The sequence below is a fragment of the Micropterus dolomieu genome, linkage group LG01, assembly GCF_021292245.1.
Source record: "Micropterus dolomieu isolate WLL.071019.BEF.003 ecotype Adirondacks linkage group LG01, ASM2129224v1, whole genome shotgun sequence".
Taxonomy (NCBI): domain Eukaryota; kingdom Metazoa; phylum Chordata; class Actinopteri; order Centrarchiformes; family Centrarchidae; genus Micropterus; species Micropterus dolomieu.
Window position 1 is genome coordinate 9,657,116 of NC_060150.1, and position 16,334 is coordinate 9,673,449.

A 16,334-nucleotide genomic window follows, 5' to 3' on the forward strand; every position below is an offset into this window, starting at 1 on the left:
AAAAATTACTTTTTGTCTAACTCGTCACAGCTCATAGAAATACACAACCTGTGACAAGAGTCTGTAAATAAACAACAGTTCATTTTATGGGGTAAAAAAACAAAAAGTCTGTGAATCACTGATACAAACACTCAAACTGATAGCAAACAGTTGTATTATGTCTTCTGTGGCCCTGGAGGGAACTTTCTAGAGTCTATAAATGATGCCTGCGTTATAAATTGAGTATTAATTCATGGGCATTTACCAGGAAAGAGAAACCAAAACAAAAGATGCTAGTGAGTTGCATTATGGGAAACACACGATACAGCGTTTTTTTTTATTAGCTTGGTAGGGAGTACATCACCTAACTGCTTGTGTCATATCCGGGGACTACAAAAAAAAGACCAAAGGTACAGAAATTCTCTTTGAATAAATCCTATTTTTGAACATGTTGTGCATTCCAGTATAAGCATTTAATCTGTTAGCAGAATAACGAAGGCTATGAACTTGTTTGCTTTACAATGAGCGGGAGTGTGATTGTGATTACGTATTTTTTTCCTTTCTTTCTTTAAACTGTGATGAATGTGGACATTTTTAGCATGGGTGGGCCAGTGGGAAACAAACCACCAAGTCTACCAGTTTCAGTGCAGGGCTCTGCCCACTTCGGCTATATGTGGATTAATTTGTCTGATTCCGTCATTTTCTAAACCTTTCTTCACAGAAAAACCAAAATACAGTTATTTAGCTTTTAGATAGGCCACAAAGACAAATACAGCCTGCTTTTGCAACATTTAGGACTTTATAGTAGAGTGCACATGGTGACTAGTAGGGTGGCTGCAGCCTGAGCTGCAGTGGAAAGGGAGTCACGTGTCGTTATGAGGAGGGGGGTCAACAGATACAACGTCAAACAGGAAGTACCTGATCCCAGTGTGAAGTATGGTTTACATCTAATTTCATGTGTTGTCACAGCTTCCCCATAGGCCATACATGACTTCCCTTAAATAGACTTGAGGGATGACAAGAGGATGTGGTCGGAGGCTCAAGCATTCAAAGTAGCTGCACAAGCTCACACATCAAACCTGGTTTAGGGATATCAACTGAGCTGCATTTGCAACATAGAACAGTTCCGGAGTGAATCACAGATGTCTTTTGTCACGGTTAACAGTCACATAAATGTTGTGGTCTTAAAAACCAGATGCTATCTGAAGTATGCTCAAGCAGTAAATTCCACCCATACGGAACTCACAAACATAACAATTATGTAACACTGTTTAACTCAGGTCTGCAACATGGGTAAAAACACACACATGCTCCCACCTTTTGGCATAGTTATCTGACATCCCAAGTCATAGTCCTGGTGTAAACGGGTGTAGGCCACGTCTTGCAGCTTGGCCCTCTCCAGCTCCGACAGGCTCTGGATGGCAACTGGCATCAGACGCACGCTCCGCCCCGACAGGCTGCTCCAGGTGAAATCACCCTAGGGTAGACAAAAGTTAACACAAAGAATAGGAACATATAAACCAAATGTATAGTAGGGTTGCCTATTCTTTATCAAAATAAATATTGTTCAAATCTTAATCTTGCATTAACTGTTGTTGGTCACTTGGCGGGAGCAGAAACGAGCTGAAAACTGAACTCTAACACATTCAGCTTTTTTAAAGCTGGAGTAAGCAATTTATTTCAGAAGAATTTTTTTTTATATTTGTTGAAATTGTCTTTATAGCCAGGTGGCAATCAATAAATCAAATTGCTCTGACAAAAAAATGCAAACAGTTGTTGGCTAATGGTTACTTATTTACACATTTCGCCGACACGGAGCAACATTAGCATTCATTTGAAGTCGTGTCTCTGGCCACCTAGCAAATGAAAATCCAATATCAATGTTACTCTCTTTTTAGCTCTGTTTGGTCTCCAGTAACTACCATAGGAAATATCTGGCAATGGGTTCATGAGGGAACCCTTTCTGACACACATTATATTTTGATCTATTGTTGAGATTGATTTAAGTACATTTAAATCTATGATTCTGTAAAGAAATTAAAACATCAATAGGCTAAGTAAGGATAAAAGGTATTTTTAAAAGTCACACAAAAAGAATTAAAAAGTGTTTCAACCTCAAAGGGTCTTCTTCAGGGTAGAAATCATTTAAACAATTACATTGGCCTTCCTTGGACTTATTGCATGTGAAACTGAGTGAACCCTTGGCTTTGCATTCTAATAATAGTAATAGTATTGAAAAAGCCTTTTTCCATGTGATTATCAAGGATGATGAGCTTGGGAATAGATGAAATGTAGTACAACCAACTATTGCAATGTTAGAACACAAGCCAAACTAAATGTATAAGCTGGAAGTAGCCTTGCTTTTTTCTTAGGAGCAAGAGAGGACATGAAAAGGCCTTGCACTGATGGATTTGCAATATGCACCCCACACACATAAACCAGCATTAAGAATGCATAGCATACGTGGAGGAGGACATGTGGCTACTATGGGGCATATAGAAAGCAGTCATCACACTCATTTTTCAGCCACTGACAGGTTAATTTAGCAGATGTGGCTTTATCTGTGATCAAGGTGGAATTTAATTGAGGTGAATTGTAATGAATTGGTGGAAACCCAGAGACCGCTTTGGCTTTGATGAAAATTTGAGTCATCTGAATCTCTGGTCATGCGTTCCTCTGTGTCTACTGAGAGAAGACGTCAGGAAGACAGAGAGGTTGGGGAGGGGGGTATTGCTGCAATTTATCTAATGCCTTATCCAGACCAAGGGCTTACAAGTGTACTCTAATGTGTCTGTGTTTATATAGCTTGATTTTGTTCCGAGAGAAACCAGTTTACATCACAGTTTATTATCTTGAAAAAATACAATTTCATCACGCTGCCCCTTAAATGTTGTTTACGCTTCAAGTCTTCTAGAAAAATTGACAAAGAGACAATACACTAAAGACTTTATGTCAATAACTTCACTTTGCTTCTCCTGCTGTCACCTCGCGTGTTATTTGACCCCAAGCAAGCAACAGAGCCATCACACAGCCATGGGTGCAAAGAAAGACATGGACACAGGCAACCTGGAGAACCACCTAAGTGTGCGTGTGAATGAGCCTGTCACAAGTCCAGCGACAAGAAGTAGCTCTGATTTAACAGAGCATTTTGTCCAACACAGCTGTTATATGTGTGTGTGTGTGTGTGTGTGTGTATGCGCGCCTCTGTATGCCATTCCTTATCGCTGGCTGAGGAAACCCTTTTTTGTTCCGCTTGACCTCACACACAGTTTGAGCAGGCGCACACACATTCACATGCCGGTACGCACCCACAAGTACACACACAAACACACACACACAAACACACACACACACACACACACACACACACACACACACACACACACACACACACACACACACACACACACACACTCACTCACTCACTGCAAAAGAAAAGACAAACAGTTAGAAAAGTAGAATAAGAGGCCTCTCTTCGGTCGAGCTGGTTCTGCCCAGCAGGATTTTTTAATGGGATGGATGAGCTTGAGTTCTGAAGTGTCAACCTATGAAACTCCCTGTGGAATGCTGAAAGAAGAGCAAAGACTAAATCCTGGTATCACTGCTGGACTCTGGCAACAATGAGCTTGAAAGCCTGTGTGACCATTCAAATTTACAAACCGAAACATTCCAAAGGCCAACCGGGGCAGTTTAACTTTTGACAAAGTAGATTCTTGTTGTTGGTGTTAGCTGTCGTGTACGATTTGTTATCTACATATTTTTGAGGGGGTCAAAAAGACACACCACATCTGCAACCACTGTGTTATCACTGATATATTTCTTTACATAATGTTCATTTTAGAATAAGCTCTTAACCTCTAATTTATGTCATTAGGAATAACAATCTCATAGGCAAATATAGACTCTTTCTTTTGGTCAGCATTAAGTGTCTTGAGTTTAAAAATAATAAAATAGCCTTAAAAACATCCCCCACATGTGTTTTTTTAGTTGTAGAATGAATAAAACTTTCCCACAGGTTGCTAAAACTCCCACATTCACTGAGTGAATAAGTACAGAGGATATGTTTTCAGTGTCTTCAGTGACCAGAAAAACAAAAGAAGCCTCTGTCAAAAGTGAGAGACACAAGAATTACTCAAAGATGAGGATGAATATTGTTTTAGAAACATTCACATGGGTGAAAGAACTACAAATGGGGGGATTCAAACATGATGCAGAATGTGTGGATAGTTACAGATTTTAGCTTTAAATAAACTCCTTTTCGACACTAGCACTCCACTTAGTGAAGAAAAAGAACACTGCTGGCCTTCAAGCCTTTCGAGTCCACAGCCAAGTTTACCTAGTCAGACATCCAAGCCTGGCCTTAGGAGCAGGAGACACAAACACAGAAGCTGATTGCCGTGGTGAACGGTCATTTTGAGTTCACGATTAAATCTTTAAAAGTAGAGTTTTGTGTGTTCGTTCACCCTCGCCAGTTAGAACATTCCCATTCACTGACACATTCAGTAACAGTCATCTAATCAAGTGCTCATTTTCTCACTCGAGACAATCATAGTCAGCCTCTAATATACCAAAGTAAATGTTAATTAGTTTGGCTGTATGGCCGTTAATGAGCTACAAAACAAGCACAGATGGTATTACAATAACCAATTGCAGTATAAATTTAGGAGATTGGTTAATGGAATCACATGTTACTGGACCGCATATCCATCCGCTCATTCACTCACTGCTTATATAGACTGCTCACCTCACAAATGTCAAGCCACAGTGCAAGCGTAACATGAATACCAAATACCAAATAATGTATTATCGTGGCTCTCAGTATGACGTAAATGTTTACTGAGATGTAACACAGTTTGAATAGCCTGTATAGAGACAAATCTGCCACACAGCTACTGTCACAATCCCTTCACTCCTAATGTTTGTCTCCAAAATATAGGTGGTTGCTAAGCCTTTAAACAACTGCCATCATCTGTTTTGCTTTGTATTTATTACAACTATTGACCCGCCCCCCCACCGCCCCCACACCGCCCCCACACACACACAGATGATGTTTGCTGGAATGGCTGTGTACATCTAATCAGATCAGTTTAACAAATGGTATGTTCTGCCAGTTTGCTACACCTAATCAAATTTTGCATAAGCAGAAATAAATCAGTATAAATCATGAAGATGCTTTACAAGAAAGAAAGGTAAGAAAAAGATTTGACACGCGGGGTAAAAGTCAAAGAGTGATTTTAAGTGTACAGTTTACAGCTTTACAGTGTCCAGCTTGGTGCATGGGTAAAACTTTACCTTAAGTCCACTTATAAAGCATTTATAAAGCAAGCATTAAATGTTAAATAAATGGTTCATAACACAGTTTAATGTAATATAAAGCAGATATTAGGAAATGTTTAAGTGTTTATTGATGTATAGAGTTTGTCAACAATTATACCGTATAAAGTTATAACATATTTTATATTATATTACAACTGTGTCGTATTAACATATTGTCATTTATCACCTGATTATACTCAGAGACGTTTTAAGAGGAAATAACTGCCCTGAGGCGTTGCCAAGATGGCTGCCGGGTGGCGGAACTTGCCTCTAAGGACTGTTATACTCCAATTATTGGTGCCCACAGGAGAAGTATAAATGCTGACAAATACATTAATAATTATATCATCCTACAACTACATTATGTAGTGTTATAACACATTTATTAAATGTTTACATACTCCTTATTGCATGTTAAATAGTGTGAGTGGTCTGTATTTAAAGCCTTGCAAAGCTTCTATTTAGCACCAGATTCAGCACTTCTGTTGTCATTGTTGCTGTTGCTCTGTTTTCACATCTGAAAGATGTTACACTGGAAAGATGAATGATTTTGCTGACTGGACTGGCACTGTGCAGTTAGATGACTATTGCCATTTTGACACACAGTGCACTGCAGCATGTGGTTTCTGTTCCATTTCAGACAAAGGGACAAATGGCGTAAAAAAAAAAAACACGGGCAAAAGAATATGTCAGTTTCCATGGCAATGCATACACACAAAATCTGAAGGGGCCAGGAAGTGAGAGAAATATTACTATGGTAACGGAGCAGGAACACACACAGGCTGTGGCGCACTTGATTGTTTGATGCACAGTGTTAATTATACCCAATTCAAGGTGAATAACATTGCTTGCTTGTGCGTCAAGCTGATCTGGAAACAGTAATTGTATTTTAGTATTGCATTTTAGTACTAACAAAACAACTCTGATAATAATCACCATAAGAGTTGTACAGCATGTCTGTCCACCTGATGTGACTGTCCTCTCTGGATCAGTATTGTCCTGGATGACTTATTGAGTGACTTATTATAGTCCATATAGACATCCACGTGACCATTATTGGCCTGGAGCGACATGGCAATGCATTGACAAAACTGCATTATTACTGGTCTCCGTCTGGTTATACGCATGTGACTGTGTGTGACTGTCAATGGGAGGGAGAGAGAGCAAGAGAATACAATCCCAACTCCTCAAAGAAATACTACTCACGTTGCCTTCGAGTGCTGTTGAAAACACCAATATTAAAAACCTGTCCAACAGTAAATAGAGATAATGAAGCAAATCCTCTTTTCATAGAAAAAAAATCTGTTGTAAAGCCTTAAATCAACTGGCTTGAGCTATAAACAGGGCAAAATCCTGCAAAACTCCAATGAGTTTTTACCTTACACAAATGTATGACAAATGCCAAGGCTGAAGGCAGTGAATTAAAGCTTTTCAATGTGTTTCGCGGTGAGCCTTGTTATTTTATTCTGATATACTGTAACAGCTTATTCAATAGCGCAATTCATTGCTGTGGTAAAGTGAGTTTTCTCTTCCAATACTCAAACTCAGCATGTCTGCCAATACCTGGTACCACTCTGCTACCTGTGATTAGATGATACATACTGTAAGGTGACATTAAACACCATGGATGCAGTGGTTCAAAAAATGTAGTCAGCAGCTAATGACTGAAGCAATGTAACTGATAGCGGAAAGACAATTTTATTGTGACATTGATGAAGAAATTTTCTTTAATGTGGCTTGACTGTAAGTACTATGAAGACTGATTTATCATCAATGACACATTTTCATTACTGGGTCTATTTTGTATCTCAGCAACTTCTATATGGATTGCCATGACCCAGAGGTTCAGCCCTAATGACTTTGGTGATCTTATGACTTTCCCTCTACTGTGACGCTGACATTGTGGAGTGAAATGTCACAACAACTATAGGATGGATTGCCGTTAAATTCTGAACATGCATTGATGTTCCAACACAACAAATTCCTTAACTTTTAATCGAGCGCCATTATCAGCTCAAAACTTTACATTCTCCACTACTTTGGTTTATGACCAAATACAATGCAAAAAGTAATGACATTCACTGGCAGCCTCAGATGTACTTTGTGTTTAGTGCTAATTAGCAAGTGTTAGCATGCTAACATGCTAAACTAAGATGGCCAACATGGTAAACATTATCCTTGCCAAACATCAGCACATTAGCATTGTCATTGTGAGCATGTCAGCATTTAGCTGAAAACACCACTTTGCCTACAGCCTCTCAGAGCTGCTAGCATGGCTGTACAGTTCTAGTTTTGATTACCAAGAGGACTTGAATGTGTGACAAGTCAGAGCAGTGCTTGCAACGTTTTATTGACTTATTAAGACGTGTGGTTCATTTCAATCGATGCAACATGTTACCTCTATATATTTCCAGTAAAACTACAACAATACATTGACAATACAACCAGAGATCTGCCAGTGGGAGCAAAATACATGTAGCCACTTTAGTGTATCATCCTTTCTACTACAAACTACAACCAAGAATGACATGTATAGTGACATTCCACAGAGGTACCAGACACTAAAGGAACATTTAAAAATCCTTCACCTTGTACTTTGAGTTTGTTTTCTTTCCCTTTTTGTGTGTGCAGCTGGCTTTAAATGACCCTTGAACAGAGTTTCTGTGCCACAACACTGATCCAGAGGAATGTTCAAGTATTCTTGATCACTTCTTTTCTGTCTTTTACATGTTGGCTTCATGCATGCATGTAATGGATTGCTTTCGCTGACCTGGAACCTCCTCAAGGTTCACATCTGCTTGTGAAAATCTGACCACCCTTACTTGTAAGCCAGTGTTGTTGCTGTGTGGATGTGTGCGCACATGTTTGTACCTGTATCTGTCACAACACTAACAATTAACATGCTAATCTCCACCTGTTTTAGGTTTCCTCTGATGCTGCCTGAAGGGAAAATAACCACAGAATGTATTCCTGTTATCCACACACAAGTTATGTAACCCAATGCGAAAGTAATTCAACGGTATCAACCTCCAGTATGGGAGGACATGCAGATGGAGTATTATGTGAAGAAAAGAGATTGTTTCGGTTGTAAAGGCAATTATCATACCATCCATGCTAATGCAAAGATATGGGCAGCTATGATTTAGACATAACTGTTTGTCTACATGCAGCTATAACATAAATATTAGTGCTGAAATAATTTGTCTTTCTTTTTTGATAGTAGATTAAGTCAAGTACGGCAAACATTTCTTGCTTCCAGCTTCTAAATGTGAAGATTTGCTGTTTTTAAAATTTTTTATCAATGTAAATTATACTATATATTAGGGCTGACCCCCAATAGTCAAAGATTTGATGCTTCGATGGGCGGAGCCTGATTCGACTGTCAGTCTCACAGTCGAAGATTCGCAGCGAAACAAGGCTCATGCCATTTTGGCAATATCGGGGTGCTCAACGTCTGATTTTACATCCAGTTTTCTCCCAATAAGTTAATATACAGCCTATTACAATATACATTTCAACATTTAATGCTGTAAATAAACATGTAAAAAGAACTTTCAATGAATGTTTTTAAAAGTGCGTAAAAATAAATCCAAAATTGTAACCCTAACCCTGGGTCGTCAGTGCGCATGTGTAGGTGTAGCGTGTGTGTGGTGGCGGAAGAGGATACTCGCTGAAGAGACTGAGCCAGTGTAAGTTGAATGAATAGAGACTGCAGCTCTGCAGCAGCTTCTCAAGATTAAAGCGTAGCTACCGTGTGTACATGTGTGCAAATGTTTACTTGATGCAGTTAAACCAGACGTTTTAAAATGTATTGTTAATGTATAAATATTTTTTTCTGGCTGTGGGGAGACCACCACACTGATAAAATACATGACTTGAAAATTATCATGAAAACACTAATATGTAGGTGTATCAGCTTTCACTGCAAATTGTTTTTCGTCTGCCTTTGCATTTAATGAGGCCTTCCTGGCTCAGATGAAGAATGAGCAACTTGGAGTGTGTGCACATATTCCCCCCAATCATTGGCAAGCACATCTAAAGCCTCGGGCGAACATCAAACATTTTAAAGGTAGATTAATATGAAGGGCCTGCAGCAATAATGAGGCCTGACCTTGAAGACTTAGGATCTTGCATAATGGTTACATAAGCGGCAAAAGCAAAGAAAATCAGGTATTGTATCAACACCACAGTTGATAGTGTAAGGACAAGTTGAGGTAATTTGTCGGTTTGTGTGTGTGGTTGTATGTGTGTGTGTGGTATTGGCTCAAAGTGACGTGTGAACGGCAGTCCAACCATTGAATAGATCCAAAAATCTGTAAGGGAATGTCTGCTTCAGTTGTCAGTGGCAGACTGGTTTTATATTAGACTTATACTCCTGTTTGCAACACTCAACTATATGCCTGACAACCTCAAGTATTCGGAATGTGTGTTTGTGTGTGTACATTTAAAGTCTGGATACTAACATTGGCTACTAACCTTTTCCCCAATTCTGGAACAATAATTTTTTGCTTAGAAGTTGTCATAACGTTTCAACAGTAATAATGACATATTTATCATACTATTTGGCCCGTTGTCTCTGTTTTGTCCCTTCTGTCTACGCTGTGATGCTATACTGTATACGTGTGAATTGTGGGAAGTGCAACATCACAGCTCCAGTGTGAAGATCCATAAAGATTCAGCTTCTGTTTCATATGAGCTAGTCATTGCTCAGTGAAGAAAGTCTTAAATGACACTATACGCCGTATAGCCAAGTGACATATCTCATCCTATCAACTTCCAAAGGGATGTAACACAAAGAGGCTGATTCCTCTGTTCACATTGAGGTTAACTTCCCTATCAAGGAAAACAAGGGTGAGGTAGAGCAGAGCAGAGGTGGTAACATGCTAGTAATTTGTCCTCATACCTACTTTGCCTTGCAAATTATTGATTTACTTGCAAAGCTTGTTGTTGTCTTTACATCCTGCTCTTTCTCTCTTCTGCACCTTTCTCCATATCCAAGGTTGTAATTTGAGTAAGGGGGTTCCCAAAATCCCCACTTTGAAAAAAAGGTCTTCTTACTGACTCCATGATCAACAGACTGCTCTGGTGAAGATTGCTGGGGCTGTATGCAGCCTGACAATTAAAGATTTTCAATTCAACTAACACTTTTTAGTGTTACATTATCTGTCATTAAGTGTCAGGTTTCTAGCTGTTAAATTAAATATTGTTTTAGATGGGGTTACACAACCATTGTTGTAGAAAACAGAATACCATGACCAGAAGTCCATCATGAGCTCTTTGCTAGATTGATACAAATGTATACAAATGAAGGAAATAGAACCCGTGACTTGTGTCCCCCACTTCTGCATCCTTATCCATATCTATAACCCATTGTCCTTTCTCCTCAGCTAATGCGTACATTTCATCTCCCTATTTTGTGTTGGACACGGACACACACACACACACACACAAGCTCTGTTCAACTGTATATAAGTCAGTAAATTCTCCTCTTCTCTCTCACCAGACTAGCCAGCTGGGCTAATGAAGTTGGTTAATCATTACTAATCCTGTAGAGAATAGAGCACCTTTAGTGATTGGTGTTAGTGTGATTGGTGTGTGTGTGTGTGTGTGTGTGTGTGTGTGTGTGTGTGTGTGTACAGATTAGAAGGTGCTGTGGAGATCACGTGCGCTTTACCATAAGTAAGTGGAAAAATGCATCGCCTGCTCCACTTGATCTGATTGTGGCCTGATGGCAGCAGTGGAGACTGAGAGATTCTGAACAATCAGTATTCAGTGCTTGGATGGAAGCACTGGATATAAATAAGTATACAGTTATGGGACAGAATTGTTTAATTCAATGTGCCTCCATTAACACAAATGGACATTCAATACATATCCAGTACGTAGTGTGTCTATGTGTGCACTTTATCTGTCAATCAGTTTAAGTGGTTTTGTAAGTAGCCCCATGGGCATTACTTTCCCATCGAACCATTTGTAGTCAGAGCCTCTACTGTGTCGGAACCGTGAGAACGGGATCTCACACACACACACACACACACAAACACACACATTTGCACAGGCATCAGCAAAACCACTCCCAGAAAAATATTGTGCCACTCCATCAATTCTGGAATGTTAAATAGATAGATTCAGAGATTAGAACAGGCATCTGTACCAAAAAGCCGTAACGCATCGGGCCTCAGATGTAAAGTGGGAATGTGACTTATGCGGCCGTGACTTAACCTTCTCCTATTCCCCATAACCATGAAGAGCAAAATCCAACACACCAGGATACTTGCGCTTGATACTTGCTGTCAGGGTTTCTCAGGTTTCCTCCTCATACCAATAACACACACCGCCTATTTTTTGACATATTTCAGTAAGAAGCAAAAAATGTACATGGACAGTCACACAAAAACATACCAGAGACCTAGAACACTTTGTTTTAGTACTTCCTGCTGTCCAGACAGACACATGACAGCTTTGATGCTGGAAAGAGGAGAGGAAGCGGAAAAGAAATGTGAACCAAACAACCAAAGATAGAATGTTTCCAAAGGTCTTAGATGTCCCAAAGCAAAGCTGGCAATTCATTTTTAATTCTAAGCAACTCATTTCTAAGTCATTAATCTGTCGTTTTGGTAACAGCTGCCATTTTCTGAACACGTTCTGTACCCTTAAGAGCTTGAAATTTTTCTCTGCTTGTCGAATTTCACGACAAACTTGATTTCACACAGTCTGGCTGTGGATATTTCAGTTAAAGGGAGGTTTTGCAACCATGGGCTTGGCCTTGACTAAGAAGATTGCACTGAAAACGACCATGCAAATAAACTTTACATATAGGATGTGTCTGTACCTTTTCAGGAAGTGGGGTTACAACTGTCACTTGAGATAAGTCTGACTTCTGGCTGAACCATTTCAGAAGCACATTATTGAATTGGAGTTTGGATGGATGGATGGATGGATTCTTGAATTGTAGTATTACAACAGATTAGAGTGTAAGGGCCTTTACTTAACACCTTAGTTGTTATTTTTCATGGATGTAAGCGTGTGCAAGATTATATGTTGATCCTATTAGGGAATAGTTAGTTTATTTTTCACAGCAGAGTTGAGAACATGAGCTGACAAAAAACCAGCACATTTCCTTGGTGTTCCCTCTATGTGCTTCTTCCACCATATCCATTTAACACAGCGGGATCAGAGTAAAGTCTCCGTAAGAGTCTTTATTTTCCATGTGGGTGCTGGATCATTCCTCCCAGTTAATCCTGTGAGGTAGTTAAATAGCGGGGGATTATAACCTGCTGCTCTGCTCCTCAGAATCCGGATGATGTTGATGATGAAGATGACAGAGTTATGGCAGAGCTGTGGTCACTTTATAAGACACATGGCAGCGTTTACGCACGCAACCTTAAATGCGCACGAGCCACTCACGCAGTCGCACGTGTTGAGAAGATTACACACGTATGCTACACAGCATGTATGTGCAGAGTAAATCTTGCACATATTCTTCATAGACTAAAGAAGCATGAGCTGCTTGGTGCAAAAACAAAATAAGCAATTGTGTAATTGTACTTGGAAAATATCAACCGCCTAGCAAAAGAATGAAAGGAGAGAAATGTTTTGTGCATGGTTTCAGAATGTAGAAAGCTTCTCATAGGTGCTACAGCCACCATGAAAGTGGTAAATGTAAAAATAGTTATGTCTTGTGAGTTTGACAATGTGATTCCTTCACGGTGTCTGATCAAACTTGACCTTTCGGGAAAGCTGCCCCTGTTAGTTGTTGCTGTTATTTTCACACGACGATATGATCAATGTGTTCCACTTTATTCTTTTGACCCCAAACAACTTAAGGGCCCCTTTTTATACCGCAGGGCTCTTCCTGCAGGAGGAGGTGGAGTCTGGACTAACTTTGCAGATGGCTGAACAACTAGAGAGCACTATATTCATGCTGTATACTATATAAATTCACATCATGGTGCTTGCATTTGGCCAAATACTTTTTTCACATATCTTCCACCTCTCTGTTTCTCGATGTTTTTATTCAATCGCCACTGGAAAATTCATATCAAATAAAGGAAACACGTCACAAAAATAAACTTATTAAAGCAGAGAATTGGGCATTTATGTAATGTTTTATAACCAGCATATTGTCTACAGTGTGTAATGTGTGTAAATTATCCACAGAATGAACTAGTGATAGGCTACAACAAAAAAGTTTTCTATTGGACAAATTTGACTAATATGAGCATTTGCAATAAAGGCAAAACCTTAAACTTAAATGATCAGGGATTGCGACCTTTAATACAAAAAAGAACTGCACTTTGCAATGTGACCACTTAATATACTTACTTAACTTATAGTACTTCTAGGGACTTAATTAACATCTTCAACCTACACTTTTAATAACCACAACACATTTACAGGCCATTCTCATCACAAGTCATCCATGTGTGTTGGGAAAATCTGGTGGTCAGCAGCTTCTCACAGCCAGGTACACAAAAACTTTTTGGTGCACTGGGGTACAAAACCTAGGTGAAAATGAGTAAAAACTGAAAAACATGAGCCTTACATACAATTGAACCAAATAAGACAATACAATGACAGCTGAATTTGGTCAATAACAATGTGATATTCACCATTCAAAAACAATGAACCACTGCATAAAAGAGAAAACACTTCAAAAGTCTAAATCACCATCAGCCTTGTTTGAGTCCAGGAAGTTTTAGGCAAGTGTAACTTCCTGGAGACCCACGCCACACCCCTCACTGCCCAGCAATGCTTTGTTCTCTCTGGACAGTGGATGTGACACTGCATGTGTATATGAGTGCATGCATTTGTGCACATGTAACGCAGGTCATAGTTGGGTCAGCTGGTCTATTATTGATTTCCTAGCGGAAAGACTGAACACAGCACTCCAGTGCCGCTGCCCTACCGAACACATCAACCAACCTTCAACTGACCGAAACATGTATGTGTGTGTGTGTGTGTGTGTGTGTGGAGAATGTGTGCCAGTAAAAAATGCTATAAATAACTAGGCGTGGAACACTTTAAACAGAGACTGGTAAGTGCTAATGGGGTGTTTAATTAACATGGTAAACTACTTATCGCCTTCCTACCAGCACTGCTCTGTGAAACTAATCAAAACTCAAACAAAGTTTGTTTCTCACTGGGTCTGTCAAGTGTAGGTTTGATTAGTGGTGAGTGTTGGGAAATTAGATCAACAAAGCATGTACCAAGTTTAAGTATGATCCAGCCCTGAAACATGATAACGACAAAACTTACAAAATCATGTACAAGTTTCTCCACAGTCCTTTGCTGACACTTTGATAGTGAGTGAAATTAAATGCCTAGAATTATCCCACAAAGTGAGAACAATAAGGGACTGTATCAACATTTTTTGGGGTGGGGAGGGAGACTGAATCTTATTAGACTTTCTAAATAAATCCCTCCCCAGAATGATTTATATAGTCCAAACTGCACTGGAGTGGAATTAGCAATTGCTACCATGGTGGTTTCTGTTAACATTGTTTATGAATAAACAAACACGGTGCACTATTTTCACCATTGGGGGGGGGTTTAACAACCATGGTGAACAATTTCAATGACATCCATTCCGGCCAAGGAACGAGACTTTTTGAATGAATTCTTTTGACTTTGCAAGATCGGCTTTTTTTCCCCCTTGAACATGAAAACATCTCAGTACTTCCCAGTACTTTTCCTAAGAGCCGCAGAGTGGATTTGCTCCCATAATTAAGTTTGATATACTGATCTTGAGAATATGTTTTTTAAATAATATAAATCCATTAGTAAAAGTCTTAACTTTGGACAATGCTACTTGTAGATGCCAACTATCAGGCAGCACAGTGTTTATGAGTTACCATGGAACAGATGATTTTTATTTTTAATAAAAATAGTGCCTTATATGATTACGGTAACCACTTGGATAAAAAGAAAAACCTATTTTTCAAACTAAAGAAACTTTTTGAAATTCTGACTTTGCAAATTACACAAATAAAAGGAGATACTAGTTCCTGGAACATATGCTGCTGACTTTGTTTCCTCACCCAGCCCAACTTTGACTATCAAAGATTGTGAGGGGATTAAGAAGCAAACAAAAACATTTCTTTACCTTTATGAGCCCTGTTTGTTCTTCTCTTTTCCTGACCACCATTATGAGAATTTAGTTCTAGAATACCACCATATCAGCTTTCATAGCTTACTGTTCACTTCAGTATTCCAGGAAGAATTCATGACCTGTCTGCCAGTTTCACAATTTTAGTAAAAGCTTTCCTGCAAAGAACAAAATGTGCAAAAATTACTTTTTTTATTATAAGATAACAATGTTAACGCAATGAGTGGTGACATGCTGCCATGCAGAAGTTATTTTCAAGTATCCACCAGCGCACATGCTGTTAACACCCTGAGAATTTAGCTTTTTTGTTCATTCTTCTTTTATCATTTTTTTGCCTATTTCTGTTTTTTTATTTATATTTTTGTGGCGCAAGAAGCCAAATCCAATGCCACATCCCTCTTTGAATAGATGTGTGGCAAAAGCAAATAAATGTGAATTGATAACTTTTTCAAGCTTATTGTTTTACATAATAAATACAGTGAGATAATAACAGGTTGAAGTGCAGTGGAGGAATATTATTTGAAATAACTACAAAGTAAATAGTGCGTGTGCCATGATGAAATGGGCGTGTGTGTGTGTGTTTGCGCGTGCACTGTAACAACAGACTTGTTGATCCTCACATTCCAGTGGCAGCCTTGAGAGCGGCTAATCCAGTCTTAGTCAAAGGCCCATTGAACTCCTGGGTCACACTTCTTCTACACACATACTCACAAGTTGCGTGGACATACACATTAACCCCTTGACGCCTGATTTTATTTACAATAAAAAAATAAAAAAACTTATTTCTGTTTTCATTTTCTTTCAAGCTAATGTTAAATTAAATGGAAAATTGTTAATTTGTCTATAAAACATAGAAAAGATATAAATTCAGGTATGATGCTTGCAAAATATTCCCAGGTACATATCGAATATGCACAAACAGACATTGGGG

At 39.0% G+C, this 16,334-nt stretch overlaps 1 protein-coding gene across 6 annotated transcripts in view; it reads right to left on the reverse strand.

The window, feature by feature from the left end:
• The window catches only part of LOC123974834 (rho GTPase-activating protein 6-like), a 78,815-nt gene that overhangs the window by 17,438 nt on the left and 45,043 nt on the right, over nt 1-16,334 (reverse strand). For 4 of the 6 annotated variants that reach the window (XM_046055784.1, XM_046055814.1, XM_046055794.1 and 1 more), the window contains exon 2: nt 1,297-1,456. In XM_046055784.1, the coding sequence (XP_045911740.1) occupies nt 1,297-1,456 (160 nt within the window). Of the gene's footprint in view, nt 1-1,296; nt 1,457-9,771; nt 9,805-15,400; nt 15,423-16,334 lie in introns of those variants that run through there. The other 2 variants (XM_046055801.1, XM_046055805.1) reach the window with 2 other exon arrangements.